The following is a 23,693-nucleotide window of genomic DNA, read 5'->3' as shown; positions in this document are numbered from 1 at the left end:
CCCACAGCGCGCAGTTATTAATTAGTTACGTGGGTTATTATTAGTTATATTAGGGTTAAGGGGGGGGTTCAGTGCGGCACCGCAATGTCAAATGTCATCCCCCCAGGGGGAGCACAGGGACCCCAAACCCGCCCCATTCTCATCCCTCCCACGCCAGTAGGGTGGAACATCCCGTTCTGCATCCCTCACACTCATCCAACAGCCCCCCGCCCTTCAGATAAACGCATCGATCCTGAAAAATAAACAATATCCAAAAAAAGGGCAATTCTGAGTACCTGGTTCTCGGGAGCCTCGGGTGGATCCTGCCCGGCTCAGCCAGGGTTATCCCGGTCCTCGATCAGAGCAGGGTCAGACCTCGAAGCCCCAGCAGAGATTAGACACTGGAGGAGGAGGAGGCGGTGGGGGCAGAATTAATCCCTCCTCGCCCTCGCCGCCCCCCCGTAAATCCAGCCTGGCCTCCAGCACTGCAGGATCCCGGGAGCAAGGAGGCTTTGGGGGATCGACCTGGCTTGATCCCACCAGGACCCCAGCTCTCCCTGACAGCATCCTCACCCTCTGCTACACCTGAGGCTTCCAAGAGGCAGCAGCTTTGGGGCAACTCACCTCGTTCTCCCTCTAGCTGAAGGCTGGGAACGGGGAGGGAGCGTTGGTGACCCACTGGTGACCTGCTCCCCTTCCTCACTCCACATCTCAGGGCTCAAAGGTGATGCCAACTTCCAGATGGGCACTGATCCTCACTTCTTTCAAGGATTCCGGGAACCTCTGCAGGGAAAGCAAACCGGCTCTGGCCGTGCTCACCCCTGATTAAAAAAATCAGCAACTCCTCCAACAACAACCCCAGGAGCAAAGCCCTGATGGGAAAATCCTTAGGGAGGAGCTCGGCACCTCCCCAGACTGCCCCAGAGAAGGAGAAGGATGTGTGGAAGGCTCTGTACGTGTTTGTTTGATTTTATTAGGACCGACACATTCATCGTATGTCACAACGTCACCGATGGATGAGCTCCAGGAAATAAAACCCACCGGCCCCGGCGGCGGCGCGGGGCTGGAGCAGGAACACGCTGAAAAGGCATAAATGCGTCCTCCCCCTTGTATCCATAAGCAATGGGTCAACAACAAAACAAATAAAAATAATCATTGTTTTTTCCCAGCTGCCAAGTTGTTCTCACAGAGAGTTTTGGAACTCGATTGAAAGAAAAAAAAAAAAAAGGAAAAAAGGAAACGGAAAGGAGAAGAAGAAAAGACAAAAAAAGGGTGAAAAGTGAAAATAGAAATAATAAAAAAAAAACAAAATTAAAAGAAGCAAAAGAAGAAAAAAAAAGGAAAGGAAAGTGATAAAGAAATTAAATTTAAAAAAACAAACAAAAATGGCAAGATAAAAAGAAGATAAAAAAGAAAAAAGAGGAATAGAGAAAAAAGAAAAAGAAGAGAAAAAGGAGAAAAATAAGAGAAAAAAGAGTGATTAAAAAAAGACAGTAAAGAGAAAAATAGGGAAAAATTGATGAGGAAAAAAAATAAAGAAAAAATAAAAAAGCCAGGAATTATTTTAATGTTATAAAAATAAAATAAAATAAAATAAAATAAAAGCAGATATGGCAACGCTACTAAGGATGTGGAATACGTCACGGAACCCAAAGTCTTCGCAGGCAACACTGTTTGGAGAGAGGAGAACACTCGATGGTGAAAAAAGTGAAGTTCTAAATTATATACAAGATATCTAAGGGTGGCTTTGAAAAACAGTCCCCGGGCCGGGAGTTGGGGTTTCCCTTGCCGTTATCTATTGCTTACTGAGTCAGATCCAGAGTAACACTTAGAGACGGATGCATCCAAATGAGACACCGTGGAATAAAGGAAAGACCAACCCCTCAGTTGCGGTATGAAAACGCCGTGTGCACTGTCCCATGTGGAATGTACCGAGGGCCGTCCCGCGGGCCGGGCGCTGCTCCCGGCCCCGCAGCCGGGCCCGGCGGGAGGGGAGCGCCCGCGGCCCCACGGCGCTGCCAGGCGGAAAAGTCCCCGTGCCCCGGTGGGAACGGACAGGATCCGAGTGAGATGGAAAACGGGGCGCAAAGCCCTGATCCTTATGAAGGACGAGACTCAGTTGTTGAATTTTAAGGGGTACCCGATGGCTTTTTCCAGGCACTCTACCAAAGAGCCAGCAGACAGAAAATCCCTCTCCACTTCCACAAATTTGATGTAGATGGATTTGGGTGAGACACCGGGCTCTACGACGCAGTTCTGAGATAAAAAGGCGTTGATCCCGACCCAATCTTTGCTGAAGGTTTTGGTGTTTGCCTGGAAGTGTAAAAACAGGCACTGCTGGAGAGTCCGGACCTCAGCGATGCCGAGGTAACAATAGATAATCCGGGCAGATTCCATATCCACCCGGAGGGAGGCCTGTGGGGAGGGCACCTCGAGCTCCCCTGGAGTCTCATTGCCGGGGTCGGGTGCCCGGTGCTCAGCCAGAGGGGAGGGGAGCTTCTCGTGGCACTCCTCATACCCAATGGCGTACAGGCCAGGGCTTTTTGGGATCCCTCCTGGTAATAAATACTGCACCACGTTCCCTCCAGTGGGCTTGGAGTGAGCGATGGGAATCCAGTCGATCTCCATGTGCAGCTCCAAGCATCTGGCTTCGCTGATGGTGATCTCCAGGAATTTGTAATAAACATTTTTCCAGTTCATTTTCTGTACTCGGGTCATGATCACCCGACCCTCCGGTTTTTCCGAGTTGAAATATTCCCGGAGCCGCTTGCCCAGGGGCACCTGGGAGCTGATCTCTGCGTAGTGGTAACGGATATCCTCCTTCCAGCGGGTGTTGTACCCAATGCCAAAAATGGCCAGTTTGTTAGAAAGGTGGAGCCTGGAGAAGTCCGTCCAGCTCTGAAACAGCTCCCACTTCAACTGGACCGACTCCAAGATTTGCATAATGTTCTGCATGACGTCACGCTTCCTGGAAATTAAGAAACAGGGAAAGAAGGATAAAGGCATCAGAGCTGAAAGCTTTCCCAGGGAATGCACCAACATTCAGAAAATATTAATCCCCATCAGCTTTCTTGCCTGACTTTTTTTTTACTACTACATTTCTGGGGCAGTTTATAGGTTGTAAACATTGTCCTGATGGGAGAATTTTAAATTAATCTTGACAAAACAAAAACAAACCCAACCCCAACTCCTCCTGATATCAAAGCATCTCCAAGAAAGCATCTATCTGGCACTGCTGAATAAACACACACTTAACTACTGGGTCATGCCTTACAATCCTGGGCTTCTGTTGGCACATGGTTCATGAGCTGCATCCCAAACTCACAACTGCCACTCAAAACACTTCTGCCTCGTTGTTATCCTCAAATTAATGCCAGCAAATGGGACTGTAATTGTAAAAACCCCAATGGGAGCATGAAGCCACTCCCAAGGGCTCTGTCTCAGTACTGGGGTAGAAGCACAGCCCAAGGGACCAAACCCCTGGAGCAGAAGAGGCTTCCACATACACCCCAGATGCTGTGGGATGGACAGTGGCAATCCCTCCAGACAGCCAATTAAGAAATCCCCACACTCCCAAAAATGTGTTTTCACTCCCAGCAGCAAGGTTTCAGAGAAGGGTTTACATCAGGAGAGAACATCTGTGTGCACCTGCAGCGAGCTGGAACAGCTTCCTCCAGGATAAACGAGACCATTAGGGTGTAATTAGCTGGTAGGGAGAACTCCTAATTTGGGAAGTTATTGTCCTATAATCAAAGCTGTAGAAGATAATGCAACTCGTTTGCTAACAGAGAAACCTCTTTGCTCCAACAAATGGGATGTAAAAGATCTTTCCATGCAACTCTCCTTCCTTTATTCATTGTGCCACATCTGGAAAGCTGAACTGTGGAGGCCACTGCACTTCCAGGAGGATTTTTTTCCCTTCCACATCCCACCAGGAGGATATACTGTACCAGGTGACACAGGTCTTGTGCAGGGCACACACAATTTCCCTGCTCCTGCAGGTTCCTCAAGATCACTTGAACTCCCTAAAACCAGCCCTTCCCAACAGCTTCCCAATGGAGTCCAGCATCAGACTGGTGAGGGACATGAAGCCTCTAAGAGCAGATAAAACACCCCACAACCAAGGCTGACTGTGGCAGATGCATTACTGCCCAATAAATCCCTATGGTCTTTTTCCATCATAATGTGTGTAAGGGTTCAAAGAAAACTGGACTGGGAGCTGCAGAGCTATCCTGTGGGGCTGGAGAGGCCCCACTTTAGAGCTTTTCATCCCAAAATACCTTTTACTGGTCTAACTACAAGGCACATGATTCTGGCAAGGTTCTCCAACTGCTGGGTGTCCTGCAGGTGATGGAGGCCTCTGGGCTCAGGACACAGAGCTCTGGTTTGACATCTGATGGTTGGTGCACACCACCTGCAAACCTCACCTGTGCTGTCCAAGCCCCCCTGAGCATTTCTGAGCATCCAGGTTGGGACAGCTCCCTCCTCACAGTGACACCAGCACCACATCCATCACCACCTCATCAACCTCACCTGCCTTGTAGCACCAACCATGTCAGAAGTTCCCTGAAAAGACCTTCAAAGGCATTTTGGGAAGTACATTTCCACCACAACTGAAGTGCAACTGAGTTTCTAAAGCACTGAGGAGGAACAGGCTGGACAAGCAGAGCCCTGTCTGTGCCAGGGGTTCTTAAAAAGATTGATTCCATCAGCACTGAAGTTCTGTTTCTTACTGCAAGTTATTCCTGAGTCAGTTCCACTACCCAGCAGCGACAGAGAGAAATCTCAGACAAGAAGAATGCGTGTTTACCCCAAATCCATTTCCATTTACTCAAACACTGTGGCAAAACTCATTTAAAGCTTCCCTGATGCTTTGCCCTGCTTGGAAAATATCTTTTTGAGGCTTTTGGAAGTGCAAGTTTACCTTCTGGGCACAAGGGGGTAGGACAGCCAAGGGGACAGGGCAGTGCTGGAGCACACCTCGGTGTCTCAGCACCGGCACACACACTCCACTCCTGACAGCAGCTGAGCTCCAGTTATTCCCTTCCCAAGGCAAAGACAGGAGAGCACAGCGTGGGCAGGTTTTCATTCAACAGCTGAGGAGCAGAGTGAGGAATGAAAGCAAAGCCCCCACCTTTATTAAGTGCACTATAAATATTCTGCTTGGTTTAGCTCGGCACAACCCAGACCCGAGCTGGGCTGCATTAGTCACTGCAACTGCTCCTGCACGAATGGGAATCACTGCATGGGAGCAGAGCTTCAGCAGCAGACTGAGAAGGGCTTTCCACAAGGAACCCACTGCTTCCAGCAGAGGAGAACAGGGGAAAAATGAATTTTAAGGAGTTTTGCTATTCAGGTTTAGCATCTTCTCGCTTTTGGCAGGACCCGACTTGGCTGAGCTTTGCATTCCCAGGCTGTATCCAGGATCTTGACAACTTAGCCAAGCAAAGGTACCATCAGCAGTAAAATTACTATTATTTCATTACTTATTAATTTCAAATGTAATTTTCATTCATTCAACAATTTAAAATTATTTATTAAACATGGACTTTTGTATTTGCTTTATTTTTATTGTTAATATGATTCATTTTTCAGGAGGACAGTGAGAGCTGAGCAGAGGGTTTAACCTGTTGTGGGTCTCAGGACAATCTCACTTTTCAGCTGCAGAAGGTGCCCTAGAGCTGGATTTTCCCTCATCATCAAACCATCACCTCCCTGCTGGAGTCTGGGACCTGCATTTCTTCCTCCTTGGAAGCTTTTGCAATTCAAATGAGGAAAGACTTGAGACAAGAGTAGGCGCAAATTTGTTCTAAGGCAGACTTCAAAGGGCCCAGAACAGCTGCTTGCAGTGAAGATCCACAAGCTTTCTCTAGTTCATCTTCCCAAAACCAGCAGAGAATCAAACCACTTCTCACAGTCTCTAAGTAGTATTGCACTTTTCAAAACAGTTGATTTGGAGACAACAGCCAAGGGCAGGCAACAGCAGAGCTGACATGGGGAAGGAGCATCCTGATGGAGGATGGGACATGGACACAGGTTACCTACTGCCCTTTGCTTCCCACACTGTCAAAAACAAACTGAAACGTGGGAAGCCCCTGTGTGTCACAGACTCAGAACACTTTGGCCTGCAAGGGACCTAAAAAAGCTCATCTCATTCCCATCCCTGCCACAGACAGGGACACCTTCCACCATCCCAGGTTGATCCAAGCCCTGTCCAGCCTGGCCTTGGACACTTCCAGGGATCCAGCGCCTCCCCACCCTCAGAGGGAGGAATTCTTTCCCAATATCCCATCTAACCCTCTGGCAGTGGAAGCCATTCCCTGGCTCCTGTCCCTCCATCCCTTGTCCCCAGTCTCTCTCCAGCTCTCCTGGAGCCCCTTTAGGCACTGGCAGGGGCTCTGGTCTTTGCAGCACCTTTACCATGTCCCCCTAGAGGAGCCCATGGCTCTCTCTGTGTCACTTGGGGGCACAGTGCCTGAGTGGGGACAGCTGTGCTGTCCCACATTGTTGGGAAGGTCAGAGGAGATGGGATATCTGCCCTCTGACACCCAGGCAGGTTGTACACGTGCTGTAACTAAAAGCTATCCATAGGATGTCCACCAAATCCCTAAAGCTACAATTGGCCTTTTTTCCTCCCAGATTTATAACTCGCCTTTCCCCAACCCTTTCAGTGTTTTGGGGCTCTGTTACACCTTATCTTCATCCAGCCCTCCTTCACCCAACCATATTTATTAATTGGTACTTGGGGAACCTGGTCCAGACATTCCCTATCCCTTGCTTTCTCCTTTGCTCACATCCATTCCCGTGCCCACAGCACTTGGCTACATGGGCTGATGGCAAAAAACTTCCTGTTATGAGACAAGCAAACTGCACCAACATGAACCCAGCACTGCCCAGGGCAGGGAGTTCCCACAGCCATTGCTGGGCTGGGTCCTTGGGGATCTGAGGAGAGAACGAGACACCACTGGTGGGGTTTGAACAGCTCTTGGCTCTCACACAGACCTGCACTGGCACCTGCAGCAACGTGCTCGCCTTCCCTGAGCTCCTGCTCCATGACTGAGGGACAGCCTGGGATCCAGAGGGATCGGGACAAGCTCAGTCAGTGGCCTTGGGGAATCTCATGAGGTTCAACGAGGCCAAGGGCAGGTGCTGCACCTGGGCCAGGGCAACCCCCAGGCTCAATCCAGGCTGGGGATGAAGGGATGGAGAGCAGCTCTGGGAGAAGCCCTTGGGGTGCAGGTGGGGGAGAGCTGGACAGGCCCTGGCCCAGAACCCCCCTGTGCTGGGCTGATCCCCAGCCTGGGCAGCAGGGCAGGGGGGATTCTGCCCCTCTGCCCCCCAGGTGAGACCCCACCTGCAGAGCTGCCTCCAGCTCGGGGGTCCCAGCACAGGAAGGAGCTGGAGCTGCTGGAGGGGTTCACCTGGAGAGGCTCTGGGGAAAGCTGGGGAGGGACTCGGGACAGTGGATGGAGTGACAGGACAAGGGGTGTGCCTTCCCACTGCCAGAGGGCAGGGATGGATGGGATATTGGGAATTACAGGGCTTGGAGCAACCTGGGATAGTGGGAGGTGTCCCTGCCATGGCAGAGGGTTGGAATGAGATGAGCTTTAAGGTTTGTTCCAACTCAAACCAATCTAGAATTCTGTTTCTCTATGTCCAAAAGCACACCACAAGTTTCACCAGGATTGGAATGATTTCTGGAAACAATTTCTGCTGAAAATCTGCCCTTGACCAAGAAGGCAGATGAACCCAACTTTGAAGTAGGCTATCTGCATTTCAAAATGCCGTGCAAGGAGGTGGAAGAGTTTGACAACTATTTATCTACCCCGGCTTTTAGATGAAATTTTATTTTTTTAAGATAATAAATAAATACCCAGCTAATCTTTGTATCAGCTGTGCATCTTCTGACTGCTTTTAACCTACTGAGTCAGAGTTTACAAGTTCCTTCTCCTCACAGACAAGGGGAAAAGCAGCTTTTAGCAAATCTGTGCATTGGAAAATGCTCTGTGCTTCCACTCTGCACGTAGGATGAGTTTATCACTGGCTTCACAAAATGCCCCAGAGTTCAGAGACTCCACTGCATTTTAGAGGGAATTCGTGGGGAAAAATGAACATAAAACTTTAAAAGGTCTCATTTACCAAAATCTAATTCAGCTGTTCATGCACACATTAAAACTTGGAAGAGAAGATTCATGTGGTCCAAGCCTTCGCCTCAGAAAATTCAGGATTATTTGCTACAGAGTTCCTTAAAGGTAAAATTATTCCAGAACAGCACGAAGAAACTGTTCAAAGTGGCAGTAACAAAGTTTTTACTGAAAAAAGCTATTTTTCTCCAGGTTGTCCCTGAGTTGTTAAAATGAATTTGCTCCATGTGAAGGAAAAAAAGTCACCTTTGGCTATGTGAATATCCACCTGAAGTGAGGGGTCTGATGAAGCCACACCACTGCCATGGAAGCTTCTTGTTAATCATTTTTCTTTTAAAATTATTTTTCTTTCCTTAAGTTATTTTATTTTACATTTATTTCTTTTTACTTATTTATATTTATGTTACATTTTTTAGAGAATTTTATTTTTCACTGAGTTACAGTACAAAGCCTCTGTTCTATATGGCTCACTAGGGATGTTCTGTTGCTGTTCCCAGTGCTGGTGACCTCCTACCCTACAGCAGCTGATTTTCTACCGTGGAAAATCCCAGTAACACTAAAACCCACTGGTGTGGGAGTTCCTGTGGGGAACCCCAAAGGATCAGTGAGCCTGGGCTCACTCCCAGTGCAGACAGACCCACAACCACCCCTAAAGGCTGGCAGAAAGCTGCCCTGGACAGAGTAAATACAGCACAATTCCTTTCATTTTTGGGAATGCTCTGTGTTATTGTTGGAGAGGCAAGGGAGAGTCGCATGCTCAAAGCATTCAAAAGGCTCCAGTGTCTGCTAGATTAAACCCAGCCAAAAGGTTACCAGTAAGGTCTGGAAAGTTATAAAAATGAAAGTCAGAGACTCCCAAGCTTTGGCATGCTTTCCCACCACAGAAGGGAGCTCTTCTTGTGGATTCTATCCATGGTTTCAGTCCTCACATCCATGTAGTAAGTCTCGTTTTGTTTGCTGAATGGCAAAGCCGAGGAGAAACAGAGTTGTGAAGCTTTTCAGCTGTTCTGAGGTAATGGGAATAATGCATAAAGCAGATTCAACTGTATGAATAGTCTTCCACAATGTATTTATAATTATAAACAGAAGTTTCAAATATCCTCCCCTCCTGCACATTATCCCCAGGGAAATACATTCCAGGGTAAAACATTCATAAATTACTTACTGCGTGTCTTCTGAAGATTCCTGTTTTATCTTTAATGTTCTTTTCGTGGTAGGCATTTCATCTGAAAGGTAAAATTCCAAGACATAATTAGATTTAAAATAATGTTCTTAGGGCTTTTTTTTTTTAAGAGCTTGAAATTAAATAAAAAATAAATCTGAGTTCCTAAGCCAGGCAGTCTGCTGGAGTTCTGCATGAGACAGCTCCAGTTCCTACACCCTCTGTAATTGATTGAGTTTTTCTTTAACTTGGAAGAGATATGGTCATTTAAGATCTGAATCTCTCTCAAAACCTTTCATGGACAAGGCTCCAGTCCCATCTATTAAATCACACATTGACAGAATTGCAAACTACATTGTTTCAAGGAAAAAAATAAGTAAAAGCAATTCTGCTTCTAATGGCACATTTCAAGAGGAAGCAGCAGCAGAACTGCATCTGTGTTCAATTCAGACCTTGTGTGCCAAGTGCTTTGCTCACAACTTCTGAGCGTGAAGGGCACCGTCAGCCCGAGCTCACGCAAATGTCCCCGAAATTGGTGACAAACCAGGAGATCCCAGCTTGACTCACCACAACAAGCCACACCAGACAGAATTAGCCATCATTTACATACGTTTTGTAACGTTTTCTTCTCCCCACTGTTTCTCTCCCACATGTTTCTGACTTTTAAATCCCCCAGGGAAGGAGTCTGAGGAACTGGAATGTGGTTAACAGCCAACTTGCAAATTTTAACATTAAACTGCGATCTCAGGCTCTTCCAAAGCATCCTGACTCACCAGTCCCCCAAACACAGATGTGTACAGATACCCAACTGCATCTCCTCTCCCTCTTTCATCCCATAAATGGGGAAAAAAAGCCTTTATACAATTCACCTCCTTCACCTGCATCCTCAGTGGATCTGATCACCTTAAAGCTCCTGCTGTGAAAGAAACCCCGCTCAGGCAAGGGAGGAACACACACCCATAAGAGGAGTAACTTGAGAGAAATGTGCCTCAAGAAACCCACTTCTTCCCAGAACTGCTCAGATTGGAGTGTGCTTTCTATCAGGGATGTGGTACCCTGATCTGTTTAACAAAGTTCAAAAAGCCATGAGCAACAATTAAACCTCCAAGTTAATTTAAAAATTGACTTTTAGGCAGAGACAGCAAAAAATCAGGCGAGAAAAGCACATGGACGAGTTTGGTTTAGGTCTCAAACAACAAGCGTGAGCTTGCTTGTTATTTTTTCATTTAAAAGAGGCCACACCTCTAGATATAGATATATGGACATGTTTAATACCAGTATATCAAGGTAAATAAGAAAGAGCAACATTTTTTACAGTTGTTGGTGTTACCAGCAGCAGGCTGAAGCCCTGTTCACAATTTAAGCAAATGATGTTTGAATGGTAACACCCAGGTCCCACTGGGAGGGAAAATATCTCCTGAATCCCAAGAGGGAAAGTAAAACTGGGAGTGAAAGGACAGGCAGAGAAGGTGTCACCCCTGCTGTTTCTGGGCTAACAGCCCTTCTTTCCTCCAGTCCTGATCCATGGTTTGCTTTTGATTAAGTGAGGAATTTCTGTCCCTTTTCTCCCCAAGGACATGTTTGGCACTGTGTGTCACAGACATCTGTTATGAAAAATCCTTTCCTTAGGATTTTTTCTCCTGAGAAGCTGAGAGGCCTCAGAAACAAAATGTAAACAATGGTTATCTGCTGCTGTGGAATGCAACAGGTGCATCTGTGATTGGTCCATGTTGGTTGTTTCTAATTAATGGCCAATCACAGTCCAGCTGTCTGGACTGTCTCAGTCAGTCACAAGCCTCTGTTATCATTCTTTTTCTCTTCTTAGCTAGCCTTCTGATGAAATCCTTTCTTCTATTCTTTTAGTATAGTTTTAATATAATATATATCATAAACTAATAAATCAAGCCTTCTGAAACATGGAGTCTGATCCTCGTCTCTTCTCTCATCCTGAGACCCCTGCAATCACTGTCACACACCATGAGCACATTCTGTCCCAGAGGTGAAAGCTGGTACAGAGATGGGTGTGTGCCACATCCCCAGGAGCACAGGTGAGGCCCAGGAAGGGAGATGTGCCAAGATGGGACTTCTTACCCAGCTCCTGCTCGCCGGTCTGGTAGCAGTGAAGATCCTGACTGTGGTTTCCCCAGTCCTCCTGCGAGTATTCCTCCATGGTGCTGCCGTCCGACTCCAGCTCCTGGTACAGACCACTGCTGTTGATGAGGACAGGCTGGCAGGGCTGGGAGTCCCATCCTCCCTGCCCAAACACCTGCTCCAGCTGTTCAAAGGTGTAGCTGCTTTTCCTCTTGCCAACGCCGTGCTCCTTGACGCGGCTGTAGCACCTGCGGAGGGTCTGAGAGAGAGAAGCAGCTCAGTCAGGGCTGTGGGGCTGGACGAGCACACAGGCACTCACACACAGTCACACAGGCAGAGTTGAGGGCTTTGGGGGTTATTTCTGTTGGTCATATTTGCCCCACGTTCATAAGCAATGCTCCCAAATTAATCTACACCCACCAGGAAGCATCATATACATCCAACATTCCCGCTTAGCGTAAACATCCATGACACAGGACAAGTTGTGTAGCAGCTACAGATTCCTCAGATTTAACTTGGGTAATTTATTCTCTTTCTCACTTAAAAAAAAAATCCCTGGATCTCCTATGGATGCAGGGAAAAAATAAAATAAAAATACCAAGAGCCCCCCAGTCAGAGACACCAATCAGCCAGGAAAATGCACACCTACTACAAGGAGGAGAAAGCAGAGCTGGTGTTGTGCCCACAGCGTGGAGAGGGGAAAGCAGGGAGGAGAGAGAAAGGAAAACAGAAAGATTTCCCCCAAAAGCAAAGACAGTCCAACCTTCCTTACTCTGGTAAGAAGACACAAGGTACAAAATGGATATGCCTAAGCTATTCAGCTAGGAAAATATTTATTACTTACATATTTTTGCATTCCTTACTAACTCACTCTGTCTCTTGTGAAGCTGCTGAAATTTAAAAGAGGTCAAATCAATAATGCTCCCAGTTCCCAGACTTTGATATCAAGCATCAAGTAAGTAACAGCACTGAGGTGGCTTGGTAAGAGCAGTCTCTCAAACAGAGCTGGGGCAGAACCTCCCACACAGGTGCCAAAGCCTCACCCAGTTCTGGTGATCCCTTTGACATCCCACATCAAGGGCTGAGCCACTTCACTGCTCCTGGATAAGCCTATGGTTCCATCCATGTTTTCCCTCTAATCTGGAGCAAAAGACAACAACTAAAAAAACTAAAACTTTCTATACAACCCTCAGTGTGGTTTTAATTCTACCACTGCTGTGATTTTGAAAGACAATTATATGCCCCAGGTTTTCTGGGTCTTTGGTATTTTTTCAGATTGGTAAACTGCTAGAGAACATTAACTTTTTAAAAAATTTAATTTATCAGATTTCTGAGGTTCTAACTTGAATGGTAAAGCTGTCTCCAGAAATCAAGAGAGGCATTAATTTGGGAAGGACTAGTCCTGCTCCCTTGCTTTCTGCAGGAGGACTGTAATGGACACATCATTACAAAAACTATTTGGTTTTTTTCCCCCCAAAGAAAGGAACTTTTAAAACTCCAGAAAGCTGGAACCTACCTAATGCTCCTCATACACTGGTTTAACAGCATCAGCAGCAAAGGGATACATTTCTAACCAGTTTCCTCCTGAGATTCAGAGCCCTGGGGGCAGAAGCAAAACCGCTAAGCAGCAAGTCAGTATTACCCTGCTGTTTTAAACAAAAACACACGAAAACAAGACAAAATAAAAAATAACCCATATAAACACACAGGCAACAACAGGCATGAGTTATTCCACGGTTTAAGGTGGAACCCTTCCCACTTTTGCCATGACTACCTCAGGAAAAACAGGCAGATCCTCTTTGGATGGAGACCAGCACATTTTAACTTTCTGCCTGTGAGCAGGGTGGAAAACAACCTGCTGTGGCAACCTAGCACCAAAACCCAGCCTAGAAACCTGTTGGTATTTGCTGGTGCAAAGAGGGCTCCCTCAGGCTGGGGTATAGATACATCTGGTTGTTAGAACTCAGCTTTCTCACTCCAGTTTCTCTCATTTTAGCTCAAATCTCACTGACCAGTAAGGGCAAAGTCATTTCACTCCCATACTCTAAAATCCACCCAAGTTAGATTTTTTAAAATTTATTTCCCAGGCCCCAGTTCTTGTACCTGTGCCAGCTTATCCCTAGGAGTTAAACATGGATTTAGAGCCTCCAGCTGAATTTATTAGCAGCCTTCAAGTGAAAGAAACTGTTTCCAAAGCATCCCTACGCTTGGCCAAGCCCTCTGGGAATGCCCCACACCCTCAGCCACTCTATTTTCACACCCTATTTTCAGCATGTGCTTCAAACATCTCTCCCCACCAATGGGGTTATGGAGGATCCCACAGTAGGTTGTAGCCTAGTAGTAATTAATTATTTCAGTCAGGCTGCAATCTGGCTTATTTTACTATCAAAATAATTGAGCAGCAAGTCAATGCAGACAAGTAGAAAAACTAAAGGGAGCAACACAGGAAGGGGGATGAAAATAAATGAGCAATAGTGTGACTGCTCATTACTCTTAAAGGTGAAGATACTTTTGGGGGTACTGCCCAGATGCTCACCTGGCTGTGTTACCTCTGCTTCTGCAAGCAAATAACCTAAAATTTGAGGGAAATAATCTCAAATATAGGGATTTCCAAAGCACCAAAGGGCCTGTGGCTAAGCAGCTGGTGGCTCCTTGGTCTGGTGTGCTGGAGAACCAAGATTCCTGCTAGCTCTTTCTTCTTGGAGGCTCTCCCCAGTCTCTCCAACAGGCAGCCCCTACAAATTCTCCTGATGTTCCCTCCAAACACCACAGGTCAGCTTTGCTTCATGTAAGTCCACAGGCTTCTCTTCTTCAGAGAGCTTGGTAAGACCTAAATAATTGCTCCAGACCTCAGGAAACCTGGACATTTTATAATCCTCAGCCTTTCTCTCACCATTTTACTCTGCTCTCCAAGATCTAAGATCTGTTTTTTCTTACGCACCTCCTCTACTCCTCCCGGTGTCCAGCTCAACTCCTGCTCCGTGGTTCCTGAAGTGCACATACACAGATTGATACAGATACAGAAAGCAGGAAATTTAGGACAAGTAACTGAAAACAGACCTGATCACTGCCCAGTGACTGCTCAGACTGGAAGAGACCGAGGCTTTTGCTTATTGTTCTGCAACACTGCCTGCAACACGAACACACATTATCCCCACTTAATTTATAATCAGGAAAACCAAAGGAGGAGACAGTCACAAAGCTCATTGTGGATTTTCTCACCATTTCTAACTCACGAGTCCTCATCTCTACAAGTGAAGCCACCGAAGAACCTGGAGCTCTGCAGGAACTGCAGGATGAGGATGAGAAAAACCTTTAGGAAGGCTGCAGACATGGTCCTCCTCCCAGCAAAAAAATAAGATGAGGGAGGACCAGACCACAGCAAGCTTTTTATATAAAACCTGAGGTCGTCCAACATGGAATTCCAGATCCCTGATCTGAGACAGGCTCTTACTCAGGGAGAAGCTATAGGCTCTGCAGAGCAGTTTGGTGGCCTGTGGCTGTGTCCACATTTTAAATTGATTCATTTATAGCAGCCTAAAGGGGTCCAGAGCACCACCTAGCACCACACTCAGCTTCAAAGAGGCTCTTTTACTTAATGCACAGGAGTTCTCAGCTTTATATCCCGAATAAAGAACAGCAGTGCCAAACAGCTCCCTCCCTCATCGTGCCAGGATACTCACAGGAAACACAAGATGAAACTACACTGGCACACAATAAACAGCTTTTGAAGCCTGGAGTGGTGTAGGGGACAGTGAAAGGTCTTGAAGCCTCCATTTTTAAGTTCCTGGGAGCAGAAGGTAACAAATCTGTGCAATAACTTCAGCTCATGAACTTTTAGGTTAAAAACTATGTGCAAGGCAGGAGAACACAAGACTTACATGGGGTATTGCCTCAACAAGCCCCATTTCTGCGGTTTATCAAAAATAAACTGAGAAGAGCAGCACCTCAAACTCTTGGGAGAGCCACACAGCACTGCAGGAAGGCAGCTGATGACATCAATGCATCTCCAGCACGAGGCCCCAAACAGGAATATCCCTCTGCAGAACGTGAGAGCCCAGCACTCAAACAGGTGCCCAAGAGCTCAGGGTCAGTCCCAGGAGCTGCTGCAGCCCAGTCTGCAAAGGCTCCAGCCCCACAGCTGGCTGCACATCTGCACTGCCCCCAAGCACAGCACTGGGGACACGATGGCTGTCACAGTGAATCCCTCTCTGTATCAAACAGCAAGGCCTTGGTTGTGTCCTGATTTACCCAAACACACAAGGACTTCCTGAAGGATTTGGCTCTGGTACAGAGGAAAAGTGATGGGAATGCCCTCACAAGAGGGGAGAAGGGTTGGGGCTAAGTATAGACAAGCTGATTGTCTTGATTGAGGTAAGAGCAAAGCTCTCTTTGGAGCATGAAGAAGCCAAGTCACCCTGGCAGACACAGGGAGGGGGATATCAGTCGAGGCAGGGCAGACTCAGGTTTTTGTTAAGGAGAGCTGGAACCGAACGAAAACTCACAGCCACCACTGCCAGTTTCTAAATCACAATTAAATATAATACAAAGTAAACCCCTCTTGCCTGGACAGGAATTGTTTACAGAAGCTCCACAGCCAATTGCAGAGGTCAGCCCCCATGAGACAGGACTTTGCCAAGAGTGAGTGAAGCTGGGGTTTAACAGGCTGTGTCCCATCAGGGTGAGGAAACCAGTGACATGTGGTGCTGTGACAACAGAGCCCACAGTGCTGTGGGCTCAAATCAACAACCTGGGAAGATGCTCCACTGCTTGCTGCTATCAGCATGCTGAGGGAACTCAGACCCTCAGCAGGGATTTGCTGCTCATTGAGCCAGACCCCAGAGAGGAGACTCCAGCACTGCCTGCAGAAAGGCTGGCAGCTGGGCACCTCTGTCTCTCGATGCTCCTGGTTTTCTTAAATCAGAACTGGATGAAAACAATAGGAATGAACTTGTTAGAGCTTGAGAAGGCAGAGAAGCACCACCCCTCCTCCTCACCAAGCCAAGGACTTTGTACAGAGTTTGGATGCAGTGGGTGGTCCTCCAGACAGAGCTCATCTTGCAGAGATCACTGAATCACAGAATATCCTGAGCTGGAAGGGACCCACAAGGATCATCCAGTCCAACTCTTGCCCTGCCCAGATACCCCAACAATCCCACCCTGTGTCTCAGGGTGTTGCCCAAATGCTCCTGGAGCTCTTGCAGGATCAGTGCCATGACCATTCCCTGGGAAGCCTGTGTAGGTACCCAACCACCCTCCGGGGAAAGAACCTTTTCCTGATATCCAGCCTAAATGGATGAGATGCCTGAGTGAGCTTCAACCTGCTCCTGACATGACCTGTTCAAACATTACTTACTTTGGAGCAACGAAAACCACACCTGAGGTCACCTTGCCTTTGGAAACAAGCTCATTCCAAAAATCAAACTTGAAGTTGCATGCATCTACTTGTGATCAGGACAAACATCATTACATCACTCAGAAAACCAAACTTTTAAGGAAAATCCAAACTGCAGCAGCCTGGATGAAAAGAGGTCTGAGATGTACTCAAGAAGTCACGTCTGTGCAAGCCTCGAGAGATCACAGAGACCACAGACTCAAATCCCTGCTGGTCCTCACTCTCAAGTGAGTGGAGGGAGACCACAAGCCCATCCAGCAGAGGAAGAGCAGCACAAATCATTCCACAGGTGGGAGGGAAATCACACCTCTCCAAAATGAGCTTCACTGAAGTGCAGAAAGCATCAACATGGGCAGCACCACAAGGGAAATGGCTTGTGTCATTCAGAGCCCTAAAACACTTGACATCCAACAGTGTCCCAGCTGTGTGTGATCCTCAGGTCTCTAGAGGAATGTCCACACCACCTGAACTGTGCTGTGAAAATGTTACCAAGGAGATCAATCCCTAAGTCCATGGGAAAAGCTGGGACTGAAATACCAAAAGTGACTCAAACTCCAATTTTCACCACCAGTGGTGAAAGGTTTAGTAACAGGTGAGACCACAGCAGCCCAGAAAGCTTTGTCTGCTTGGCCCCCAAATTTACACACTCAGCAAAGGGAGGTGAGCAGGAATCTGCCCCGTGACAGCGCTTGAAGCACAGTGCAACAATCAGGAGGATTTTTTAACATCTTCCCAAGTCCTCCATGGTCAGAGAGCACTACAGGAAAAAATTGTGTGTGCCCCGTCTAGGATTTAATGTTCACAAATCTCCCTAAATGAGATTTAATGCTCAAATTTTGCCAATCTGTCCTCCTGCAATGAGCTCCTGACCATCAACTGTTTCTGTCTCAACAGGACAACCTCCCAGCTCCCTCTGGGAATCATTGTGCACCCATGGAATGAGCAGTGGGTGGCCCAGGTACACCAGAATGATCAGACCAGAGTATTATAGACACACAACACAGCTGCAGAAGCCATTGGATTGTAAAGACACCAGTCCTGCATGTGCAATTCAAGCCAGATTCTTACCAGCACAACAGCACTCTGCAAATACCCCAGCTGAGAGCAAATCCACCCCACAAAGGACTGAAACAATTAAATCTGCTCTTTGTCACTGAAGGGTTTATTTTTTCCTGCTGTAAATGTCACCAAAAAGTTGCTCCCACCTACCAGAGCACATGAGATCCTCCAGTGAGAAGCTGGGCTGCTGGGAGGGATTCAAGGAATGGCAAGAAACAGCCCAGCCTGGAAAACCCAGCACATCTGAATGTATTTAAGCCAAGGGAAGAAGGGGAGGTAACCTGAACCCCTCCACACATCACAGGGAGTTAATGGGATGGGGAGCTGGGACTGAGATAAACTCAAGATAAAGACAACACATTCAAAAGAAATAGAAACCCAGAATCATAGAATTGGGTTGGAAGTGACCTTAAAGCTCATCTTGTTCCAACCCTCCTGCCATGGCAGGAACTCCTTCCACTGTCCCAGGTTGCTCCAAGCTCTGTCCAGCCTGACTTTGGACATTGCAGGGATGGGGCAGCCACAGCTGCTCTGGACAGTCCCTGTCAGGGCCTCAGCAGCCTCACAGGGAAGAATTGTTCCCTAATATCCCATCTAGCCCTGCCCTGTCCCTGGGAAGACATTCCCACTCGCTCTGCCACCCCAGGCCCTTGCACAAAGTCTCTCTCCATCCTCCTTGTCAGCCCAGATCAAAGGCAAAGTTGCTCTGAAGGTGGATGCTTGGCAGGTTGCCATGAAATGCACCAAGGCTCCATCATTTGACATTTCAGAATCACAAAGACAGCCCCTCCACTCACTGGAGCCAAGGAGGGAATTCTGGCTGAAATCCTCTCACGTCCAGCAGCTCACACTAGATCACAGCAAGCATTGCTTCCGAAACAGCTTAGCTGGAGCAGCTTTTCCTGCCTTAAAAAACAACTCCATGCAAGGTTTACAGATTGTTTACATCACAGAGCAGCTAAAACCACAGCCCCCTTACAAACAAGCCTCACCATCATCACGTTTGTGTTGCCTAAAGCAAGAAATACCAACAGCTGATAGTCAGGTGTGATTTTCCATCCCTCCCCATTTCATGTGGGTTTGTGGCACTCCCATCCATGATTTGTTCTTTCTGAAGCACTCAACCAGCATCTTCAAGGTATTTCTTTTCCTTTTGAAAAACAAATTACTTTTGTGGATAACCACAACCCAACCAAAACCTCCATCTGGGGGGAGGAGGAAGTTGCTACACACAAAAAAAACCCCAACAACAGCAGAACTGGGTTGGCAGTGATACTTGGGAATTCCTGCAGTCAGGAGTTAAGATGTTGGAACTGCTTCTCTTGGAATCAATGGGTTGGCATTGACTCTGGGAAAGGCAAAATAAAAGCAGAACTCACATTTCTGCAGTAGCTGAAGAAATGACACTTTAAAAATGCCCTGAAATTAGTTTTAACAGCAGCTTCTGAGAAGGGATTTGTCTCTGCTGGGGAAAGGCTCTCCAGCCAGAGGATTTCCACCCTGAAATGCTCTCTCAGCCCAAGTGAGCAATGTGCCATCAGGAGGACGAGTCTTTGATCCACCTTCCATACAGATGCAAGCAAGAGAAGCAGAAAATCTTCCATGGGTTTAAAAAAAGGCTTAAAATCTGGTATTGAAGAACAACTGGAGCCCATTATTTCAAGAGCATTCTTTTAAAACAAAACAAGCCTTTACTGCCTGAAAACACCCCTTGCCTCATACAGCTCTGACTGCAGCACCTGAGCTCACCTGTGCCCTCCCAGAGCATCCCATGCCTGCAGCCACCTGGGGTGGCTGGAAGAGGATGAATTGATGGAGTTCCAGCACACTGATGGAACATGGACTGTGACCTCCAAGCTGTGTGGCCTTCACACAACAGCTTCACAGCTCAAGGCAAGGGCTCATTTTCCCGTGCTTTAAGTCCCAGCAAACCTCCTGCTGCTTGGTCAAAACAGCATCACCCAGTGCAGGGCACAGGATCCCAGCAAGGTTTGGCCAAATACTCCATCACCTGCCTTAAAATCCCAGCTCTAAAGTCAAACCTGAAAACAAACAGCTCTGCATGTGCTGCTGTGGGAAGGTGCTGAGTGTCAGGATAGAAAACCAGGCTCAATCCTTGCCCAAGAACACAGGGAATAGGAAGGGGCTGGATGGAAAGAACACAGAGTGTCACTGAACAAGCAAGGGTTAAGGACAGAACACGATTTGAAGGGATGAGGATGCTATGGCACACAAGACAGCTCTTCTGGCAATGCAACAGGCAGAAATCAAGATGTTCCATTCTTCCTGCAGCTCCCAGCTGCAGAGCTACCCAAGCCACAAATCTCAGAGCCACCAAGTCAGACTCAAGGTCTCTTTCCAAAGCAAAAGCTGCTGGAGCAGTTACATGTGAATCCCTAAATTTGAAATGTCAAAATTGTCCCTAAATTTGAAACAGACCCTTCCAGAGCAGCTCCAACCTGACAGCAGCCTCGTTCCAGCTGCTGATGTGCAGAAAAGCACATGCAGATGGTGAGAGACAGACAAAAATCTGCACTGGGACCTTTCTGCACACCCTGTTTGAATTAAGAGAGAATGCACCCATGCCATACAACTGGAAAACTCTGCTTACAAACTGACTTGTTCCTTTCCAGCTCAACTGGGTGTTGAGACTCAAGATTTGGCTGTGTCCAGGGAATGCAGGAGTTCCCAAGGAAAGCAGTATGGCATCCTTATCTAAAATTCATTTAAAAACCACCTGAACCTGGAATGTTTGCAGCACCATTTATTATCCAGCAGCAAAGTCTCAAGTTTCTGTCCCCTGATGGGCATTAAGTATCCTACAAAATCATGGAAACACAGAACATTTTGGGTAATAAATGGAACAATGCAGCTCCTTCATCCCCATCTCCCCAGTCCTGTTTTCAGTGTGGAGGATTCCCAAGTGCCTGTGCCCTCCTCTTGTTCCTGCAGCACATGACACTCCTCCTGCTCCATCTCAGAAGAATCCATGCATGACCCCTCCACATCCAGGAGTAACTTTTGTTTGTGGTGGACCATGGGTATGTCAAGCAGCCAATCCTGCCTGGAATCTTACAAAAACTGGGACTTTAGGGTTGGTAACAGCTACCACAACTGTCTCAATAATCCCTGTAACACGGGAAATTCTTGACACCCAGGAGAGCTCACAGCTCTCAACAAGGGCTCATTTCCCAGCAATTCCAGGCCAAAACCCACTGAGAGCACAAAGGCTTTGGAAAAGCCACATTTCTGCTGCTGCAGAGGACTGTGCTGAGGAAGGCTCTCACTGTGGGGATCCAGGATATGCAAAGTTTGGGTGGATGGTGCCAGAGGCAGCAGCATTCCAGCAGCTGCTCTTCCCCTGCACATGGCCTGATGAGAGGCCAGGCTGTGCACAGGAGCACTCATGGATGGAACACAGGTAATTCCCTTCCAGCTGGGCATTACAGTGTTGAAGGAGAGCCCACCCCAATGTTCTGCAATCTAGAAACATCTAACAGGTCTGTCAGGAGCTGCTCTTGCTGATAAATATCAGCCTTGAGCTCTTTTTCTGCTGTTTGATGGGTTTCTTCCAAGCTTGAACATTTCAGGGGCAAAGATGTGTTCAAGCCTCACTTCTGAAGGGAAAGTGGGAGAGCTGCAAGGAGCTCAGATTGCTGGGAGTCACCAAAATGCTCCCAAAATCAGCTCCATCCCAGAGCACCATCCAAACCCAAAGAGTTCTGGGCTGTTCTGACAGTGAGATGACACCTCACAAGCTGCCAGCACACCCCAAAACTGGGGCTGGGAGCCTCGACAGCACTGACTCCCATCACAGCCCAAAACCATTGGACAAAGCAAAGAACTTTTGCATCATACAACTGCCTCTGGCAAAGCTCACAGGTGATTCAAGCAACAAGCAACTTGAGACCCACCAGGAAAATTCACAGAATGACCAGGTTGGAAGAGACCTTCAAGATCATCGAGTCCAACCCAGCCCCAACACCTCAGCTAAACCCTGGCACCCAGTGCCACATCCAGGCTTTGTTAAACACACCCAGGGATGGGGACTCCACCACCTCCCTGGGCAGAACATTCCAGAACTTTATCACTCTGTAAAAAGCTTTTTTCTGATATCCAACCTGTATTTCCCCTGCCACGGCTCAAGGCTGTGTGCTCTGGTTGTGTCAGTGCTGCCTGGTGAATGAGGGACTCCAAGAGGCTTTGCAGGGCAGCAACTTTCCTCTCCAAAAATATTTGGGTGTGTTCAAGGGAAAAAGGTCCCTGAGCAGCAAATACACAGACATGAGGGAAATACATCAAGAACCCAAAACTTCTGTAGAAAGTGGGTTTGCTTTGAGTATCTATTTCCAGGACAGGCTGCTCTAATCAACAGGGATCAAAGTGGAAATCTCTCACTCTCAGACATTCCTGATGCTGCAGCATCCCTAATTCCATGTATTTTGCAAATTAAAGGCAGCCCAGGTGTACACACCTGAACAGCCCCAGCAGGGGTTTTTAAGGGATGGGAAGAGGAAGGGAACAACAACCAGTGCACTGAGCCCCAGCAATAACAACACATTTATTTCTCACTCCAACAGCATTTGAATTGGCTGCAGGAGCCTAATGGGTCAGGAAAGGAGAAATCAGAGCCAGAGGGAGATCAGAGTGTGTAAATCATCCTCCCAAACATCATCCACATTTACAAACTCAAACCCCACAGCCATTTCCACATCATCCAGGCGTCTCCTCTCTGTAAAAGCAGGATGCACAAAGCAGGAACCAGACCCAGCCCTTTTCTCCCAGGGAATGATGGAACTGGAAAGGCCCCTCTGGAGAATACAGCCCATGGGGCTGTTTATCAATTACTCAAGAGGTCTGTGAAGCCACAGAACGCTCCTGTTGAGCCATCAGACTCTACAAAACAACTCCACAGCAAAGGACAGAGCCAGGAGTGCAAGAGCAACCAGAGCCACCCCTTGTTACTGGGGGAACTGGGAGCTCTGTTTTCCCAAGGGGGGTACAGGGAGCAGCCAGAGCCAGCTCCTCATGGCCAGAGGCTGCTGGGGGACACAGGAGGGGACAGAGCCAAGCACAGCACCCACAGCACTTGGGGCCAAAGGAGGACACCCAGGGGAAAGATCCTGCTGGGCTGTCCCCATGAGGGGACACAAACAACTGGGATGCTGTGTCCCTCCCCACCCAGCACCATGGGATGCTGCCACAGCCCACCCACACGAGAGGAACTGAACCCCTGGGAAGCAGCGCCCGTGTCCCAAAGGTGCTGCTGGAGGCCACAGGGACAAGGCAGGGATCCAGAGGAGGTGGCAGCCAAGAGACACCAATGGAACCAGGGGAGCCAGGCAATGGGACACCCTGCAGCCAGGGCAAGGGCTGGGCTCAGCGCTGGGGACAACCGTGCCACGGCCAGAGAACCTCCAGAAAACCGCAGCATGGACACCCCGAAAGGCCCAGCCCTGGGGACACGGTGCCCCCAAAGCCAGGGCCAAAGGACAGACTGACACCCAGAGCCAGCGCCAGAGGATGCTCAGGACAGACCCCGAGGGACTGAACTCCCGGGACGCGGTGCCCCAGCCCCAGAGCAGAGAACGCTCAGGAGAGCAGCTCTGCGGGGAAGCGACCCCCGGCAGCTCACCCAGCCTGGGGCGGGCACGGGGACCCCCGGCCCACCCTCCCCTCCCGTCCCGGGCCGCGCCGCCGCCCCCCAGGGTACCTTGATGCGCTCCCGGCACTGGGACGGGGTGCGCTCGTAGCCCAGCTCGGCCAGGGCGCGGGAGACGCGCTCGTACATGGCGGGCCCGGGCGCTTTGCTGCCGAACACGGTGCCCGCTCCCTCCAGCTGCTGGGACCGCGCCTCCACCAG

General features: G+C 48.2%; 1 protein-coding gene across 2 annotated transcripts; it reads right to left on the bottom strand.

Moving 5' to 3' along the window:
* Positions 1 to 1,481: 1,481 nt before the first annotated feature.
* On the bottom strand, positions 1,482 to 23,638 carry MSANTD2 (Myb/SANT DNA binding domain containing 2). 2 transcript variants are annotated; one of them, XM_031063895.1, is made up of 8 exons: positions 23,544 to 23,638; positions 14,599 to 14,665; positions 14,318 to 14,506; positions 12,893 to 13,022; positions 12,221 to 12,266; positions 11,377 to 11,635; positions 9,289 to 9,349; positions 1,482 to 2,947 (listed from the first exon to the last, which is right to left on the bottom strand). In XM_031063895.1, the coding sequence occupies exons 5-8, from the start codon at positions 12,230 to 12,232 to the stop codon at positions 2,095 to 2,097; spliced, it is 1,185 nt and encodes a 394-aa protein (XP_030919755.1). In that variant the 5' UTR covers positions 12,233 to 12,266; positions 12,893 to 13,022; positions 14,318 to 14,506; positions 14,599 to 14,665; positions 23,544 to 23,638; the 3' UTR covers positions 1,482 to 2,094. The 2 variants fall into 2 exon arrangements, with proteins under 2 accessions (XP_030919755.1, XP_030919754.1); XM_031063894.1 differs by having other exon boundaries at positions 12,893 to 12,975.
* Between the last annotated feature and the right edge of the window lie 55 nt (positions 23,639 to 23,693).

This window comes from Geospiza fortis, unplaced genomic scaffold (assembly GCF_000277835.1).
Source record: "Geospiza fortis unplaced genomic scaffold, GeoFor_1.0 scaffold392, whole genome shotgun sequence".
Classification (NCBI taxonomy): Eukaryota; Metazoa; Chordata; class Aves; order Passeriformes; family Thraupidae; genus Geospiza; species Geospiza fortis.
Note: the sequence above shows the minus strand (reverse complement) of the source record. Positions and strands in the feature narration are given on the sequence as shown.

Excerpts from the sequence above, each read along its gene's own strand:
- MSANTD2 (XM_031063895.1), bottom strand. Across the intron at positions 9,350-11,376 it reads GACCGGCGAGCAGGAGCTGG|ATGAAATGCCTACCACGAAA; the intron begins GTAAGAAGTCCC and ends TTTACCTTTCAG. Across the intron at positions 2,948-9,288 it reads GAATCTTCAGAAGACACGCA|GAAGCGTGACGTCATGCAGA; the intron begins GTAAGTAATTTA and ends CTTAATTTCCAG.